Source organism: Carlito syrichta, unplaced genomic scaffold, assembly GCF_000164805.1.
Source record: "Carlito syrichta isolate Samal-C Ts95f unplaced genomic scaffold, Tarsius_syrichta-2.0.1 Scaffold316389, whole genome shotgun sequence".
NCBI classification, from domain to species: domain Eukaryota; kingdom Metazoa; phylum Chordata; class Mammalia; order Primates; family Tarsiidae; genus Carlito; species Carlito syrichta.
In genome coordinates, this window is record NW_007260485.1 from 1,432,996 (window position 1) to 1,451,990 (window position 18,995).

Below are 18,995 nucleotides of genomic sequence, written 5' to 3' on the forward strand. Positions count from 1 at the left end.
TGCCACTGCACTCCAGCCTGGGTGATGGAGTGAGATTCCAACTAAAAAAAAAAAAAAAGTTATAATATGGAGAAATATAAGCACCTATAAATTCAAGAGGGAAATCTTTCAAAGTCTGGTTAGAATAACATTTAAATGAACATGTTAAATTAATAATTGTTAATAGGATTGTATGGAAACCTTAGTTCAGTGTGAAAGTTGTTTGTACTTTTTGTTTTTTTGGATAAATGATGTTTCTGCTTAAATTCTGTGTACAGTTTTATAGCAAAATATATGCTTTATCTTATTGTCTTATTTCTATCAGATATTGAATTTTTAGAAAAATAAGATTTTAAAGACTTTTTTTTTTTTTTTTACATGAAAACTTGTTTGCTGTTGAGTTATTGTGAATTTTTACTGGGAAAACACCTTTGTTGACAATTAGCAAATTAAAAATGGCTGAAATATATTAACCTTTGTTGATTTGAAATATATTTTGCTAAAGCTGTATTTTAAAATCAGTGTCTTTTTTTGGTAGTAAATAATGGCATAAGCTTAAATTTTGTACTGCTGAACTGATACAAATTTCAAAATACTCTTTTTTGGTAAACTTACTTTTCTAAGATGATAATCATTGTCCCCTGGACATTAAATTCAATGAATTCTTTTTTTAAAAAAGTTCTGTTGCATTTGATATTGTTCACCAGTTCTTTCTTGTATCTCTTTCCTTTTTTCTTTCACTAATTATGTGGATTGGGTTTTTTTTGTATCTCTGTTTTAATTCTTATAATTTTTTTTCCCCCCAGCTTCAATTTTTCTGTCAACTTGTTAAGTGAACATTACCAAGTATTTAGTTTTGGATCATCTCTCTTTTTCCCTGCCTGTGCTCATTTTCTATGCCTTTAGCTATTACCTTTTTTTTTTTTTTCAGTTGGAGTCTCACTCCGTCGCCCAGGCCTGAGTGCAGTGGCCTTCTCATGGCCACCGTAGCATCAACCTGCTGGGCTCCAGCGATCCTTCCGCCCCAACCTCCCAAGCAGCTGGAACTATAGGCGTGTGCTACCATACCCGGCTAATTTTTATTTTATTTTAATTTTATTTTATTGTAGAGGCTGGGTCTCGCCAAGTTGACGGGGCTGGTCTTGATCCAGCGGGCTCAGGCAATCCACCCGCCTCAGCTTCCCAAAGTGCTGGGATTACAGGCTGAGCCATTGTGCCTGACCCATTGTTAACTCTTAAATAAACATCTCTAATATGATTCATTTCCTTGTATTTGAGTCTTGAATTATTTTGTTTTAAAGATGTGGGGTACAATTCTGGATTAGGTACATAAGTAGTCCCTATACAGGTGAAGTTTGGGGCCTCCCTTTGGTCCCCGCTTTGCCTGGTTTTGGATTAAGGTACCCTTATTGATGTTATGTGTCTTACCTTCCATACCTCCCCCATCCCTTTCTTATGGTATTATGATAAATGTTCAGAATCTGCTTATGAGTGAGATTTATGTACTCAGTTCTTTGTTTCTGTGATAGATCACTGAGTATGATATACTCTAAATCCATCCAATTTGCTGCGAAGTCCATAATCTTGTCCTTCTTTATGGCTGCATAATAATCCATCGTGTATATGTCCTTTTTTTTTTTTTTTTTTTATCCAGAACACTTATAGTGGGCAACATGGTTAGTTCCATGTTTTGTTATTGTGAATAGTGCTGCAATAAACATGCATGAGCAGGTATCTTTTTTGTAGAATGATGTGTGTTCCTCCAGGTATATTCTCAGGAGGAGGATTGCTGGGTTGTATAGAAGATAAGTTTTTAGATCTTTTAGAAATCACCACACTGTTTTCCATAGAGTTTGTACTAATTTACACTCCTACCAACAGTGTAGAAGTGCCTCCCCCCAATTTATCTTAATCACAATCCCTAACCAGAATTACAGGCCTTCTTAACAAAGGGAAAATAAGGCCAAGGGTGCTCTTAATGGAAGAGTATACTTCTAACAAAACAAATCCTTCCTTTACTAAGTATTACCATTTGGTAAGAATTATTTCTCCCATATAGAACTCTTCCAACTTCCAGGTTTCCAGTGGTGAGATCGAGAGTGAAGGTAGAAGAAGTAGGAACAACAGCTGCCCAGAGTTGCCCTGCAACCTGGGGTCTTCGGCCTTCCAGACCCTGTCTACGTGAAGTCCTCTAAGGCTGGCTCCCAGCAGCATCCTCTCCAGCATCTGTTGTTTTTTGAGTTATCAATGATAACCATTCTGATTGGAGTTAGATGGTATCTCAAGTCTTGAATTTCTAACCACCTGCTGGAAATTTCCAGTAGGACATCTTACTAGTTCCAACTTAACATGTGTAAACCAAATCTTTCCAAACCAGTCAACTTGTTCTGACTTATTTCTGCCCAGGATTTCATCCACAGTTAGCTTCCAGGCCTTAAAGCTTTGATTTTAAGTGACTCCTTTTTTGCTACATACCCACTTAGACACTACATTTCATGGGTTTTTGGAAGATATATTTTGAAAAAAATTCTAGGTTAAACGAGGGGAGGGTAGTCTTTTCAAAAAAAGGTATTGGAATAACCTATATTCATATGCAAAAATAATGAATCTTGACTCTTGCAGAATTTGCACAAATTAACTTTAAATGGATCATAAACTTAAAAGTAAGAGAAGACTAAAAAACTTCTAAAAGAAAACAGAAGAAAATATTGTGATCTTAGGTTAGGCAAAAATTTTTTAGACATGACACAAAAATACAAACTAAATTGATTAAAAGTTGATACACAGATTCATAAATTGGACTTGATAAAAATTAAAAACTTTTGCTATTAAAAAAGGCATCACTAAGAAAGTTTATTAAGATTGGGAAAAATGCAAAATATGTTTGATAAAAGACTTGTATTAAATATGTATATAAAACATGTTACAATTCAATAATAAAACAACCTGCTGGGCTTGGTGGCTCATGCTTATAATCATAGCACTTTGGGAGATTGAAGGTGTTAGAGACTGAGGGTCTGGAGGGGGGCATAGCACTGCTAGAGCCGGGGTGCTGGGAGTAACAAAGATTTGCAACACAAAGAGATGAAGAAAGAAAAGATTTATTTAAGAAAAGATCACTTCCCACAGTCAGGAACTGAGGCCCAACATTTTAAGATGAGATGTGTGTGTCCCCCAACCCCCCAAGCCCCAGACTTAAATCTTCTGCTCTGGAGTTGTTGCAATCAAGTAGACTTGACTATCATGACCACTTGTGGATGATTTGCAGACCCTGGGGAAGGGTGGGGGGGTGGGGAGGGTCTGGTTCCCACTTCCCAGGCATGGGGTGCATGATTTGCAGACCCTGAAGAAGAGAGGGGAGTCTGGTCTTAACATCTTCAGGGGTCTGTTTTAAGATTACAGTGGGCAGATATTGGTCATGTTTGAGGGATCTGGGTTTCTGAAAAGACAAAGTCAGCAAAGTTAATCTTTACCAAAAGAATGCATTCCTCCAGGGCATAGTTTCTACTTTCTCATCTTTGTGTTAGGGTTTAGGAACGAGGTAAAATGACTTCCCGCTTGGTCTGTCCTTTCAGAGGGAGAAGGATTGCTTGAGGCCAGGAGTTTGAGTTTAGTCTGGGCAATAATATAGTAAGACCTTGTTTCTACAAAGAACCATTCAAAAAATGAGTCAGTTGTGGTATGTGTGCCTGTAGTCCTAGCTACTCAGTAGGCTGAGGCTGGACGATCACTTGAGCCAGGAGTTCCAGGTTTCAGAGAGCTGTGATCATGTCACTGCAATTCAGCCTTGGTGACAAAGTAAGACCCTGTCTCTCAACAAAAAAAAAAAAAAAAGAAAAAGCAATCTAATTTCTAAAATGCAAGAAGATTTGAATAGATACTTTGCAATGATTATATGTATGAATATGTGAATGACAAATAAACACATGAAAAGATGCTCTGCATAATAGTCATTAGAGAAATGCAAATTAAAACCTCAGAGAGCCTGAGCCCAAGAGGTTGAGGCTGCAGGGAGCCGTGATCATGCTACTGTACTCTAGCCTGGGCTACAGAGTGAGATCCTGGCTGGAGAGAGAGAGAGACAGACAGAAAATACCAAGTCTTGATGAGGAGTGTAGAAATTTCAACTCTTGTACGCAACCGACATACAACATCTCATACATTGGGATGGAAAATTATTCAGCACTTTATACTTTGAGGAACAGTTTAAACAGTTTAGCAGTTCCTCAAGATACTTTTTTTTATTTTTTAATGTGGAGACAAGGTCTCACTGTGTTGCCCAGGCTGGTCTCGAATTCCTGGGCTCGAGATCCTCCCGCCTCGGGCTTCTAAAGTGCTGGGATTACAGGCATAAACCACCATGCCCAGCCAGCTCCTCAAAATGTTAAACACAGAGTCCATGGAATCTGGCTGTTGTACCCCTAGGTATATATCATAGCGAACTGAAAACATATATCCTCACAAAAACTTGTTCATGATTGTTCATAGTAACATTATTCATGGATAGTCAAAAAATGGAGACAGCCCAAATGTCCAGCAACAGGTAAATACATAAATAAATAAAATCTGATATTTCCATACAATGGACTACATATTACTTAGCAGTGGGAAAACAACAAACTACTTACTGATTGATGCGGCTACAAAGATGACTCAGGAACATTAGTTAAGTGGAAGAAGCCAGACACACAAAAAACTACATATTGTATGAAATTTTTGGATTAGGCAAAACTACAGAGATAGAAAAGAGATTGCTGGTTGTCTGAGTTGAGGGTGGGAAGTGACTGTAAAAGGGGCACAAGAGAACTTCTAAAGCATTGTAAAATGTGCTTTTAGTGATTCCTGAAAACAACTATGAATTTGTTAAAATTTGTGGAACTGTTCATGAAAATGGGTGAATTTTATAGTATATAAATTATTTCTCAATTAAAGCAATAGCTTATGCATTTAAAAACAATTCCAGGACGTACTGAAAAAAAAAAAAAAAGGAATTCATGATTCCACTCTGAATGATAAGCCAATAAATAAATGGGGCTGAAGGAAGAGTTCTTTTTTACAGTAGAATGATAACGACTGGTAAATAAATGTGTAGGTACCAGTGGAATTGGGAAATTAGCATTTTGTAGCCATCTATAATTTAAAAAAAGGTTCATATCACAGAAACAAAGAACAGAGTACCATATTTTCTCACTCATAAGTGGACCTTGAACAATGATCATAATACTATGAGAAAGGGATTGGCAGTGGTGGAAAACTGCCAGGGGATGGGGGTGTGTGTGGGATTGGCAGTTGAGGGAAACTGGGAAGGAGGGGAGGGGAGAGGGAGGCGGGGGGAGCACATCTCATCAATAAGGGTACCTGCATAATGAACATTTGTATACCTAATCCTAATCGCCAGCTAATGCTAAATCTTGACGGGAGTTTTGATCAGGAGTAACATTTTTTTTTTTTTTTTTTGAGTTGGAGTCTCACTCTGTCACCCAGGCTGGAGTGCAGTGGCATACTCCAGCACCCAGTGTCGACCTGCTGGGTGCAGGGACCACTCCAGCACCCAGCGTCGACCTGCTGGGCTCTGGTGATCCTTCTGCCTCAACCTTCCAAGTAGCCGGAACTGCAGGTGCCTGCTACCATGCCTGTCTAATTTTTTATTTATTGTAGAGAGGGGGTGTCTCGCCAAGTTGCTCAGGCTGTTCTCGAACCCATGGGCTCAGGCAGTCCACTCGCCTTGGCCTCCCAAAGTGCTGGGATTACAGGCTGAGCCAAGCCCCGCCAAGAGTAGAATATTTTGCATGGTCTAAAAGTGACTCTCATAGACCGCTTAATGTTACCTGGAAACGGTAGTACAGAAATCACACAACATCCTGACCAGGTGATCAAAAGTAATATTACTAAATGAGGGGCAGGTGGATATCATGTGCCTTTATTTATGAAACCTTGAGGAGGACACAGTGTTCTCTAAGTAGTATTTCTGCTGAGAATGTATAATCTGAATTTAGTCATGAAGAAACATTAGGCACAGCCTAGATGTGGGATGCTCTATTGAAAAGGGTGGGTAGTAGATAGGTTGTCTTTTATGACATTGATATTTTTGGATACAAAGGAAGGTACTGGAGATGTTATAAATTTAAGAAGGCTAAAGAGACATAACAGTAAAATTCAGTACCTAACATAGGTGGCATCCTGAATTGGAAAGAGAAAGATATGCTGTGAATGCCACTATTGAGTCAATAGACAAAACGAGAACATAGATAATTGATTAGATTAAAAAATCAGTATTGCAGAAGTTGATAACCACATTGATGTTATGTAAGAAAATATACCCAATTCTTAAAAACACGCTGAAGAGAGGGGTAAAGGGCTTTGATATCTGTAGTTTACCATCTGCATACTTAAAAAAAAAAATTGTGTTTGTATATATGGAGATAGTGACCTTGTGTACCCAAGAAAAGGGTAAAGCAAATGGGATAAAATCTTCATAGGAAATTAATAAAAACTGGGTGTTCATGTTATTAGTCTTATTCTTGTAACTTTTCTGTAAGAAATTAACTCCCAATTTTTCTTGTTTTTGGAAAAAGTGCTTTGACTTAGAATTAAAGGGTTTATTTTTGGTTTGCTTTTGTTTTTTAGGGTATGTGTGTATATGGATGGTGGTGGTGGTTTGCTTTCTTTTTATTTTTGTAAGTAGGCTTTTCGAGGAAGTTGGGATAGGAGGCTGGCAGGCATATTTACAATCAAGCTTATATTTGAAATTCTCAATTTGATACATGAAATTGAATATTAAATGTGGACTAGACCTACATGTTAATAGTTAGGCTAAAAATACTGTGATATAGTTGTGCTTATTGAATTTTTTTTTTTTTAAGAATCTGCAAAATGACTGATAATTTGGATAAATTTATTGAAGAGCGGAAAGCCAAACTGGCCAAAGACAAGGCAGAATTAGAAAGTGATCCACCTTACATGGAAATAAAGGTAAAAATAACTTTTTTCAGTGTGTTTTGATTCTCTGAAGATTGCTCCTGTGTAAAATGTAAAACATCCTCTGCTATGAGTGAGAATCTTTTGTTTCATACTTAAGTTTAGCTGTGCTGTCATTCTGAGAACCTGACTCCAGACAAGAGTTCAGTGATTTTGAATGCAGTTTTTTGGGATGGTGGTTTATATGGTTTATATCTCACAGTGTCTGTCCTCTTTCTTGTTAGAGTTCTAATGAACAATTATTGGTTTTATAAAATGATTAGGATACTAGTTCTAGTACAGAGAACTCCAGAATATAAACAGAACAGTTATGAAAGCAAATTCTCGTATTCTATGTGAAAAAGTTCAATTTATTGAATTAGCTAACAAAATTTTTTTTTTTTACTCTACAAAAGTGAATTTATTAAGGTGGTTTATTTTGTACTATTTTCTTTTCAGAAATATGATTTTTTTTTTTTTTGAGTCAGAGTCTCACTCTGTCGCCGAGTCTGGAGTGCAGTGGGACCTGTTGGACTCAGGTGATCCTTCCACCTCAGCCTTCCAAGTAGCTGGAACTACTGGTGTGTGCCACCACGCCCAGCTAATTTTTCCGGTTTCTTGTAGAGACAAGCTCTCGCCAAGTTGCCCAGGCTAGTCTCCAACCCCTGGCCTCAGGCAATCCTCTTGCCTCGGCCTCTCAAAGTGCTGGGATTACAGGCATGAGCCACCCTGCCCAGCAGAATATAAATTTCTTAAAATGGCTGTTTCTGAACGCATTGTCTAAAAAGCTTTTTTAAAGCTTTCCTTGTTTTGGCAAAAGTGATTTATCCATTTAACAAATATGGAGATTGTGCTAGGTACTGTGCTAAACTCTGAGAATACAGCACTAATCTAGATAGTTGTGGCGCCTTCTCTCAGGACTCAGTGTAAGATATAGCAGGTAGATTAATGCCATATGGTCCATCGTAATGTGAGTAACCATATATATAGGTTTGCCCAAGACAATCTTGGTTTACCTGTCGTTCAGTGTTTTATCTGGTTTAGCATTTGTGCTAAATAAAGGTATCCTGGTTGAGATGATAAATGATATGGACACTGTAATTATAAAGTAATTTTGCTCCATAGTTAACATTGAGTGCTAAATATGGACAAGGCATAGTCTTAAGAGGTTATTTTTCACAGTGGTCTATGATATAAGTACTGTTATTGTAATTACCTAGATGAGTAAACTGAGGCAAGTTTAAGTAGTGGTGCTAAGGTGATAGGGTTGGTGGAACTAGGCTTTGATCCCTGGCAGCCTGTCTCCAGTGCTTGTTCTCTGGACCACCATATAGGTTGCCTTTCTTCCATAATAATTGGCCATGTAGAAGGAATTGTATGAAGGACTTTACATATATCATTTCATAATATCCTTGTGAAGTAGGCAAAATTTTTTTGTTTTATAGATCAAGAAAGTAAAGCTCAAAGGAGTTAAGTAATTTGTGCAGGTATAATGATTTAGGATTAATTTCTAATATTGATTAGTACATAAATAATAATTTTTAAGTTCTAGTTCAAGTGTTTACCTTGAACCAAGTGAGGCCTTGGTCTCTCTTCCAGCATTTCTGGGCCTCCTTACCTTGCTCTATTTTTTTTTTGATAGCTCCTTACTATCATTGTCTACATATCATATAGTCTAATCATATATTATGTTTATTGTGTATCCCTCCAATTAGTTTATAAGCTTCATGATGACAGAAAATCTTTTTTTTACTCATGTATTTCCAATGCCTGGTACTTAATAGGAACTCAGTGAATATTAGTTGATAAGTGAATGAGTTAAATATTAGAATATTTGTTATAATATTTAAATATCTTTGGTTAATTCCTCAAACCTTGCCCTTAAGTTTCTTCTTTGATGTACCATGTAATTTCATCTAGCTGTGTAATTTAAGTTTTGAGATGAATTGTGTATTTTGTGGGTTTTTTCCTCTTCCTTTTGTAAATATTATGTCTTTTTCAGGGAGCAGCCTCAGAGAAGCTGTCTGAAAATAGTAAAATATTAATCTCTATGGCTAAGGAAAACATACCACCAAACAGTCAACAGACCAAGGGTTCCTTAGGTATGTCATTAGACATGCTAAACTGATTTTAAGATATCCTTAGCAGGCTGTTGTGAAATAGGTTTGCCAAAAAAAAAAAAAAGATTTCTATGGAATCCTAGTAACTTTCTTTTCTGCAATGTTACAAAGACAATGTGGTCTTCATATGAAATATAACTTATACTGAGAACTTTGTATTTGTTTTATACAATACTACCTTAGTTATGACTTATGGAACTTGTAGCAATAGGTATGTATAACGTAATTAAAAATTGAAAAACTTGAATGAATTTGTATGTAAGAAAGAGGAGAGAAACTGTTATTTGTTGAATAAAAATAGTGGACTTGTTTTTGTTTAAAAATAAAAAAAATAAGCTTAAAGGATATGTAATGCTCTCTGGTGAGAGAGCATTTTAATTATTGATGATTATATTGGAATTGTAAAGAAGTTAATACTGTAGCAAGACTGATTCTGTGATTATGGTAAGATATGAAAATATTTGGAAATTTTTTTCAACCACATTTTGGCTTGTTGGTGGGTATATATTTTAAAAAAGAAGAATATGAATATTTTTATGTGCATCCTGTGATTTATTGATGATGACTTAAACTTTTTCACAAAAAGAAAGTCATATATGATGAGTTCATTTGGTTTAAATCATTGTTCTTATATGGATGACTTTTCATGACTAGAGGTATACTCCTAAATTGTTACCTGCTTTGCCTTTGTGTGCCAGTGGATACAAGGGATGCTGGCCAAGACACTGACTAACTAGTTAGTTAACTCTTTGTCTCTCTACTGGATGAATAGTTCAAAGTGAATATCCTGCTTTTAGTGTTATATATGGATAATTCTTTCAATTTGGGTTCTGTTACAAGTTTACTTAATATTTAGTTTTAGTGAATTAAACATTCTATTTTGAGAGCTTTAATCTCTAAGGCTCTCAATTTCTTTTTGCTGTGAAATAAATTGGATTATCTTCCAGCCCTAAATTTTTATGAATCCGAATTTTAATTATTTCAAGAGATTTTAAAAAAAAATTTTTGAGCTGGAGTCTCACTCTGTCACCCAGGCTAGAGTGTAGTGGCACCCTCATGCCTCTGTAGCCTTGACCTGCTGGCCTCAGACTATCCTTCCTCCTCATTCTTCCAAGTAAGGGACTACAGGCATGTGCCACCACACACTGCTATTTTTTTTTTTTTTAATTGTAGAGACAAGATCTTACCATGTTGCCCAGGCTAGTCTCGAATTCCTGACCTCAGGCTTTCTTCTTGTCTTGGCCTCCCAAAGTGCTAGGATTTCAGACGTGAGCCATCACACCTGGCCTCAAGAGATAATTTTTAAGTTTAATAGTAGGTTTTCTCAAGCACTAACGTAACTAAGGTCAGAAATAATCACTTTGAAATTCTAGGGTTACAGCTTGCTTTGATTGGGCTGTCTAGCCTTTTTGACTTGGCAGGAGTTAAACTTTATTTCCTTATCCTACAGCATCTATCTCAAAAGGTTGTTATGGTCAGTAGTTAAATACGTATAAAAAGATAACTGGCACACACAGTAAATACTAATGTCCCTTCCTCTTTTATGTCTTTTTTGAAAGTAGTTTTTTGATTTTTGGGAATTATTTTCAGATTTTAAGAATTTTTCTTTGAGCATTACATTCACAAATAAGAGTTTAAAGTGTAAATTAAAGACAGTGGACTCTGCTTTTCCTTAATTGGTGTTACTTAGGGTGCTGGTCTAGGTAGCCCCTCTTCTCATTTCATACTCTCCCCAAGTGACCACATCCACTCGCAGGGCTTCGTTTGCCATTAGTGTGTTCATGGCTTCTAAATATGTATCCCAATCCCTATTTCTCATAAAGACTTCAGACCCACATATCTGATTTCCTACTGGGCGTCTGCACTTGTATAGCATGGACTCAAGTTCAAAATTTGTAAAGTGAACTTATACTCCTTTCAGATATTCTGGAGCTCCCCATCTCAGTGAGCTAGCTTTCTAGTCGTCCTTGATTCCTCTCTTCCCCTGCTTTCTGCATCCAGCAAGTATACAAGTCCAGTTGATTCTAATGCATACATCTCAAATGAGTTCATGTTACTCTAATTTCATTGACTTTCTTTTTGCAGAGCTCTGTTGTCTCTCACTTGGACTTTTGCAATAACTTCCTACTATTTATTTTATTTTACAATCTAACCCCCTCTACTAAGTCTTTGTATGGTTTTGATATCTTTCCGAGAAACAAAATGTGAGCATGTTAGTCTCTGCTTCAGACCATTCAATGGCTTCTTGTTTCTTGTATGATAATTTTACCCTTTTATTACTTCTCCTGGATTGGGTTGGCCATTCCTGCCATGTGTATGAGATTGGTTCTTTCCTTGAAAAGTAGTTTTGAATTTTTTTTTTTTGAGGTGGAGTCTCACTCTGTCACCCAGACTGGAGTGCAGTGGCCGCTCCTGGCCACCGCAGCCTCGACCTGCTGAGCTCTGGTGATCCTTCCGCCTCAGCCTTCCAAGTAGCTGGAACTACAGGTGCACGCTACCACGCCCGGCAAATTTTTTTGATTTATTGTAGAGATGAGGTCTCCCCAAGTTGCCCAGGCAGGTCTCGAACCCATGAACTCAAGCAATCCACTCACCTCAGCCTCCCAAGCGTGGGATTACAGGTTGAGCCACCGAGCCCGGGTAGTAGTTTTGAATTTATTCAGCTCTCTGTTGTACCACAGTGGCATGCCAGCTTGCCTGCCATTGTATTTCCACTGCTTAGCACAGTGACTGGCACTTAGTACTCCAAGAAAGTGCCCAGCCAACCTAGATGAAGCGTGGGGCTCTGGGTAATACCCAAGGGTTTTTGTTTTGAGCCCTGGGTGAGGGAAGAGGCTGAAGCACCCCACCTTTGTTCAGTCTTGGCTACCCTAGTGGGGATTAGAAGAGAGTCCCAGGCCAACCTCTTCCAAGATGCATAACATTGTGGTAGAGCATTCCTGCTGGTTGATGCTTCTCTGCTGTATCTGGAGGCTGTAAATGGTCTGTGCTATGATCCAGAGGAGAGTCTGTCTAGTTCCAGCTCAAGTCACTTGATTTTTCTCTTCTCTGCACTATGTAGTATTATCACTTCTTTGATGAGTTGTGAGGTATGTTACTGGTCCTGTTCCTTTCTGGGTGCTGAGGAAATTGGTGTGTGTGTGTGTGTGTATTTTTTATTTGTTTGTTTTTGAGTTGGGGTCTCACTCTGTTACCCAGGCTGGAGTGCAGTAGAACAATCACAGCCCACTGAAGCCTCAAACTCCTGACCTTAATTTTTCTTCTTCCTCTCAAGTAGCTGGGATTACAGGAATGCTCTACCACAATGTTATACATCTTGGAAGAGGTTGGCTTGTTTTTTTTTTTTTTTCGAGTTGGAGTCTCAGTCTGTGGACTGGCACTCAGGCTGGAGTGCCATGGCATGATCACAGCTCACCACATCCTTGACCTCCTGGGCTCAGGTGATCCTTCTGCCTAAGCCTCTTAAGTAGCTGGGACTCTAGGCACATGTCACCACATGCGGCTAAATTTTTGATTTTTTTGTAGAGAAAGTTCTCACTGTGTTGCCCAGGATGGTCTTGAATCCCTGGGCTCGAGCAATCCTTTCACCGTGGCTTCCCAAAGTTTTTTTTTTTTTTTTCTTTTTTGAGTTGGAGTCTTTGTTGCCCAGGTTGGAGTGCAATGGCATGCTCATTGCCACTGCAGCCTCAATCTGCTGGACTTAGGCAATCCTTCTGCCTCAGCCTTCCAAGTAGCTGGAACTATAGATGTGTGCCACCACACCCGGCTAACTTTTCTTGATTTATTGTAAAGACGAGGACTTGCCAAGTTGCCCAGGCTGGTCTCGAACCCCTGGATTCAGGCAATTCTCTCACCTCCAACTCCCAAAGTACTGGGATTACGGGCATGAGCCACCATGCCTGGCCCAAAGTTCTGGGATTATATGCATGAGCCACTGTGCCTGGCTGAGATTTACTTTTAATGTGGCGCTATTTTAAGTAAATAAAACTATATGAAAGATAATCATATTAAGGATAAATTGATTAATCAATTTAATATTTTCAATGAGTTATTTAATAAAATTTTGTGAATTAGAAAATTTTTTTCTTTTTGAGTCAGAGTCTCACTCTGTTGCCCTGGCTGGGGTGCAGTGGCATGCTCACGGGCACCACAGTCTTGACCTGGAATACTCAGGTGATCCTTCTGCTTCAGCCTTCCAAGTAGCTGGAACTACAGCCACACACCACCATGCCCAGCTAATTATTTTGATTTATTGTAGAGATGAGGTCTCGTCACGTTGCCCAGGCTGGTCCCAAACCCGTGGGCTTAGGCAATCCTTTCATATCCACCTCCCAAAGGTGTGAGCCACTGTGCCCAGCCAGAAAATTATTTTTAATTATTCTTTTTAAGCATGGTATCATTTTGAATTTGATAAGAAAAAATAGGCAGGTTAAGTTTAGAAAAGTCTTAGTTTAAACTCAGAAGTAAAATAAAAAGCTGTTATATTAGGATTCTCTAGAGAAACAGAACCACCAATAATAGGATTGTGGGAAGAGAGACAGAGAAAGAGAAAGAGAAAGAGAAAGAGCGAGAGTGTGAGTGAGCTCATACCTATCATCTCAGCACTTGGGGAGGTTGAGGCTGGAGGGTTGCTTGAACCTAGGAATTCCAGATCAACCTGGGTAACAAAGTGGAACCTCATTTCTACAAAATATGAAAAAATTAGCTGAGCATGGTGGTACATGCCTGTTGTCCTAACTACTTGGAAGACTGAGACAGAAGGATCAGCCGAGCCCAGGAGTTTGAGGTTGTAATGAGTCGTGATTGTGCCACTGTACTCCAGCCTGGGCAACAGAGTGAAATCCTGTCTCAAAACAAAACAGGACAAAGCAAAATAAAGGAATTTAGTCCAAGTTTAAATTTAATATCTGAATATTAATGTAATATATAAGATTAATAGATAGGACACAATCATCTCGATAGATTTTTTAAAAAGCCCTTGACAAAATTAAATACCCTTTCAGGATAAAAACTTCAACAAACTAGGAATAGAAGATATCTTTTATTTCTGAAAAATAGTATCTATGAGATACTTACAGCCGACCTCATACATAATGTTTTATGACTGTATGCTTTCTTCTTAAAAGCAGGAACAAGGCAAGGATATCTATTCTTACCACTTCTATTCAACATTGTATTGAAAGCTTTGGCCAGTGTAATGAGGGAAGAAAAAGAAATCAATGGCATAACAGAAGTAATAAAACTGTATTTTCAGATGACATGATTCTGTTTGTAGAAAATCTTAAAGAATATACAAAGAAACTCTTAGAACTAATAAATGAACTCAGCAGATTCACAGGATACAGAATATTAGATCAATATACAAAAATGGACTGTATTTCTATACAGTAGCAATGAATAATCTGAAAATGATATCAAGTAAACAGTTTTATTCATAATAGTATCAAGTAGAGTAAAATACTTAAGACTAAATTTAACAAAAAAGTTCAAGACTTACACTTAGAAAAGTACAAAACATGACTGAGTGGAATTAAAGAATGTCTAAGTAAATGGAGAGACATTTCATGTTCATGGATTAGAAGTCTCTCAACATTATTAGGACTTTCAAACATAGAAATGATGTCCACACCATATTGGAAGCTATGTGACAGAAGCCAAGCGATTTTCAAATTACTCTTGATGTATATATTTTTAATATAAAGAAAGCATTTTAATTCTCAATATCTAATATTTTAAATTTCAACATACTAAATAATTATTCCCTTTATTATTTTTAAATTGCCCTATACATTTATAACTGATAGAGGGTTTTAAGTGTTTGATAAAAATTTGTGAAGTTCATAAAACACTTGTAGTTTTCCACTGATTTTTAAGATTGCTGTATAGGCTGGGTGTGGTGGCTCAACCTGTAATTTCAGCACTTTGGGAGGCGGAGGTAAGAGGATTGCCTGAGCCCAGGGGTTCGAGACCAGTCTGGGCAACTTGGTGAGATGTCTCTATAATAAATCACAGAAATTAGCTGGGCATTGTGGCGTGCATCTGTAGTTCCGGCTACTTGGAAGGCTGAGGCAGTAGGATTGCCTAAGCCCAGGTCGAGGCTGCGATGGCAGTGAGTGTGCCACTACACTCCAGCCTGTATAATCACTTTTATGGTCATGTAGCACTATGCAAGGTGAGAGGTACTGTGCATTATATTCAAATGGTGTTTATTCCAGGAATGCAAAGATTCATTTAATATTTGAAAATCAATCAGTGTAATTTATTATATTAACAAAATAAAGGCAAAAAATATGATTACTGATAAATGTGGAAAATGTATTTGATAAAAGTCAGCACCATCATAATAAAAATTCTTAGCATCTAGGAATAAAAGGTAAGGTCTTTAATCTGATAAAATGTTGCTACTAAGCCGGGCTCGGTGGCTCAGCTGTAATCCCGCGCCTTTGGGAGGCTGAGGTGAGTGGATTGCCTGAGCCCGTGGGTTCGGACCCGCCTGGGCAGGCGAGACCTCATCTCTACAATAAATAAAAAAAAAATGAGCCGGGCGTGGTAGCGCGCGCCTGTAGTTCCAGCTACTTGGAAGGCTGAGGCGGAAGGATCGCCGGAGCCCAGCAGGTCGAGGCTGCGGTGGCCGGGAGCAGCCACTGCACTCCAGTCTGGGTGACAGAATGAGGCTCCAACTCAAACCCCCCCCCCCCAAAAAAAAAAACCTCTGCATCTAACATCTTACTTAATGGCAAAATATTGAATCCTTTTTTCTTGACTTCAGGAACAACTCAGGATTATCTTCTGTTATTGCTTTTTAAAATCATTGTATTAGAATAGCTAATTGATGCAGTAAGGAAAGAAAAAAGATGTAAGGTTTGCAAAGGAAGAGTAAAACTTTTATTATTCACAGATTACATTATTGTTTAGGTAGAAAATTCAAAGAATCTACAAACTATTAAACTTAGTAGTCAGTTTCACAAGTTTACTAGATACAAGGATACCCAAATGAGTTCTATTTCTATATACTGCCAACAACTGAAGCATGAAATTGACAAAAATATCATTTACAGCTATATTGGAAATATCAAATACTTAGGGATAAATCTAATATAATATGTGCAAGTCTTGTACAAAACTTTGCTGAGAGCATTTAAAGAAACCTGAATTAAATGGAGAGAGATACCGTTTTCATGGATTGTAAGAGTCATTAACATTATGATGTTTATTTCCCTCAAATATCTGTAGAGTCAGTGATTATTACCAGCAGTTTTCTTGATAAGCTGATATATAAGGAAACAAAATCACGACAGTCTTGAAAAGGAACAAACTCAGAGGACTTAAATTATTACATATCAAGATTATATAAAACTGTAATTTTTAGCTTTGTTTTGGCATAAGGTTAGATGTATAGACGATTGCAATAGAATAGAGGGCACAGAAACAGACCTATTCATATATGCCATCTAATTAATGACATAGGCGCCCCTGCATATCAGTGGGGAAAAGGATTTTTGTCAATGAATAGTGCTAGATTAATTAGAAAGTTGCTATACCTAAAATAAGAGAGACAGAAAAAGAAACTTTAACTTGTACCTCACACTATGTATACTATTAATTCCAGAGGTACCATTGACCTGCATGTAAATCTAAAGCTCTTAGAGAAAACTCAGGGGAATATCTCCAAGGTCTTGCCTGGGATGACAGCAGGGGGATGTTAAGATTTCATCAATAGGAGTTGAAAAGTACTAATCATAAAGAAGTTTTATTAAATGGAAAATAACTGTTTATCAAACGACATAATTAAAAAGGTAAAAAGACATCCATATGGCAGGAAAATATATTTGCAGTTCATATGTCTGAAGGATATGTGTGTATATAGCTATATGTCTCTCTATATGTACCTGCATATACATCTATCCTTCTTATGTCTGTCTGTCTATCTATATATCTTAAAAATAAACAGGAAAAAGATGGGCATTTCAGTTTTAAAAGTGGGCAGAGAACTTGGATAGGCAGTCACAAATGAGGAAATACAAATGGATCTGAAAAGGTGCTCGGCATCATTAGTCATTAGGAAAGTGCAATTGAAACTATAGTGAGACACTATTGCACACAAATCGCATGTCTAACGCTTAAAGGTCTTATAATAATACCAAGAGTGGGCAGGATATGAATCAACTGGAATTCATGCATTGCTGGTGGGACTGTATAATGCTACAAATTTAAAAAACTTGTACTATCTACTAAACCCTGTTACCCTATTCAGTGGGTCAACAATAATATAGCCGAGAAGTACATGCAAGGGCCCGTCAAAAGACATGAGTAAGAATGTCAATAGAGCTTTGTTCATAATAGATTCTATTCTCTCCCCCACACAAATGGAAGGAAACAACTCGTATACCTATCAACAGTAGAATAAATAAAAAATTTGGTGTTTTCATACGATGGAATAGTACATGTTGTGTGAACTAAGTGAGATGTAAAAAAGTACAAACCAGTTCTTTTGAGGTTCAAGAACAGGTATAGCACATCTATGTTGACAGAAGTCTGAATACTTGTTACCTCTGGGAGTTGGTGTTGATGAGGAAGAGGCATAAATGTGCCTTCTGAGATGATGAAAGTCTCAATCTGGGTTGTGCACGTGTGCCTACACACTCATTGAGCAATGTATGTAAGATTGTGCTCTTTGCAGTGTGTGTATTATTCCTCACTTTTCAAAAACTGGAGCTGTGGGAGGCAGTTTGCTTTGCTTTCCGCAACGGGAAGTACCCAAAATGAGTAGATATTTTGGGATTTGCCAGGAAACTTAGATGAACTGGTACTTGTGACAAGATAAATCATCAGGATAATTTAGATTAAGAAGGATCCTAATGTTTGAAAAGTCAATAAAAATTACATTAATGCTTACTATTCTTTTTGTTATTGCTGCTGTGCTACTACTGTTTGTCTTGCTGCTACTACCAACTAACAAATAGTAAGTGCCAGATGTTGTGCTGGATTCATATTTAATCTGGAAATGGAATAGATGTTATACTTATTTCTCTCTGCGACTTCCAGACTATCATGCCTCCTTTTTCCCCTGTAATCCAACAGTTTTGAAACTCACAACATCAGCCTCTTGCGCCTTCTTGTTGTAGTTATTCAGATTCCAGAGTTATCCCCCCAGTTCCTTACAGATTTTAGTGTCTCCTCCATTCCTTGACCTTCTCTCCTCTAGTGATATTGTCTTCCACTCTTCCTCAGCCACACCCTCCGGTAGTCCCGTCTAGACCTGTGTTGCAAGTACCTCAGTCTTGGATGACCATTTTCTATTTTTCCAGCTAATTCTTTTACCTTGCCTTCAACAAGTATTTGATTCCAAATAATAGACTGTACCTGAACCTACAGTCTCTTTACAATGACAGTCTACCTTCTCATCATCATTTCCTTCCTTATGGAGCCTGAATTCTGTGGTCCAGTATCACATTTATTCCCTTGCACACTCACTTTTCTTGCCTCTCTCTTCCTTTATCTTATTTTTTTGGGCAGACTCTCAACTCTAGTTAAATCCAATTTTGTGCCTGTTGTATGCTGGCACCTATGTAGCCAAAGTGAGTGGAGGAAACACAGTGACATAGCTGTTCTTTCTCTAAAGTGGTGACCTCTAAACCTCGAGTTATCCCTTAATGCTGCTGCTGATTCTACTACATTTCCCTAATCCGTTTACTGTCGCTTTCTTCTACTTCATCTTTTCCTGTCTTCTCCAGCCTGCCGTACATCTTCTCGTTGGTTTTGCTTTGTATTTCACTGAAACATAGAAGCAGTGAGATTTGCCCTATCTTCCACCCTTACATTTTCCAGCCATCCGCATCTGTGCCTATATATTTTGCTTTGCCTTCTGTTACCATAGATGAATTGTCTTTGTTCCTTAGACCAACCCTTCCGCTTGTACAACAACTCCATCTTGCTCCT

The 18,995-nt window shown here is 37.8% G+C and overlaps 1 protein-coding gene across 1 annotated transcript in view; it reads left to right on the plus strand.

Moving 5' to 3' along the window:
• The window catches only part of CSPP1 (centrosome and spindle pole associated protein 1), a 133,531-nt gene that overhangs the window by 4,149 nt on the left and 110,387 nt on the right, over positions 1-18,995 (plus strand). Inside the window, exons 2-3 of the mRNA XM_008074323.2 lie at positions 6,843-6,951; positions 8,939-9,038. Of these exons, the coding sequence (XP_008072514.2) occupies positions 6,853-6,951; positions 8,939-9,038 (199 nt within the window). The 5' untranslated portion in view covers positions 6,843-6,852. The remainder of the gene's footprint in view (positions 1-6,842; positions 6,952-8,938; positions 9,039-18,995) is intronic.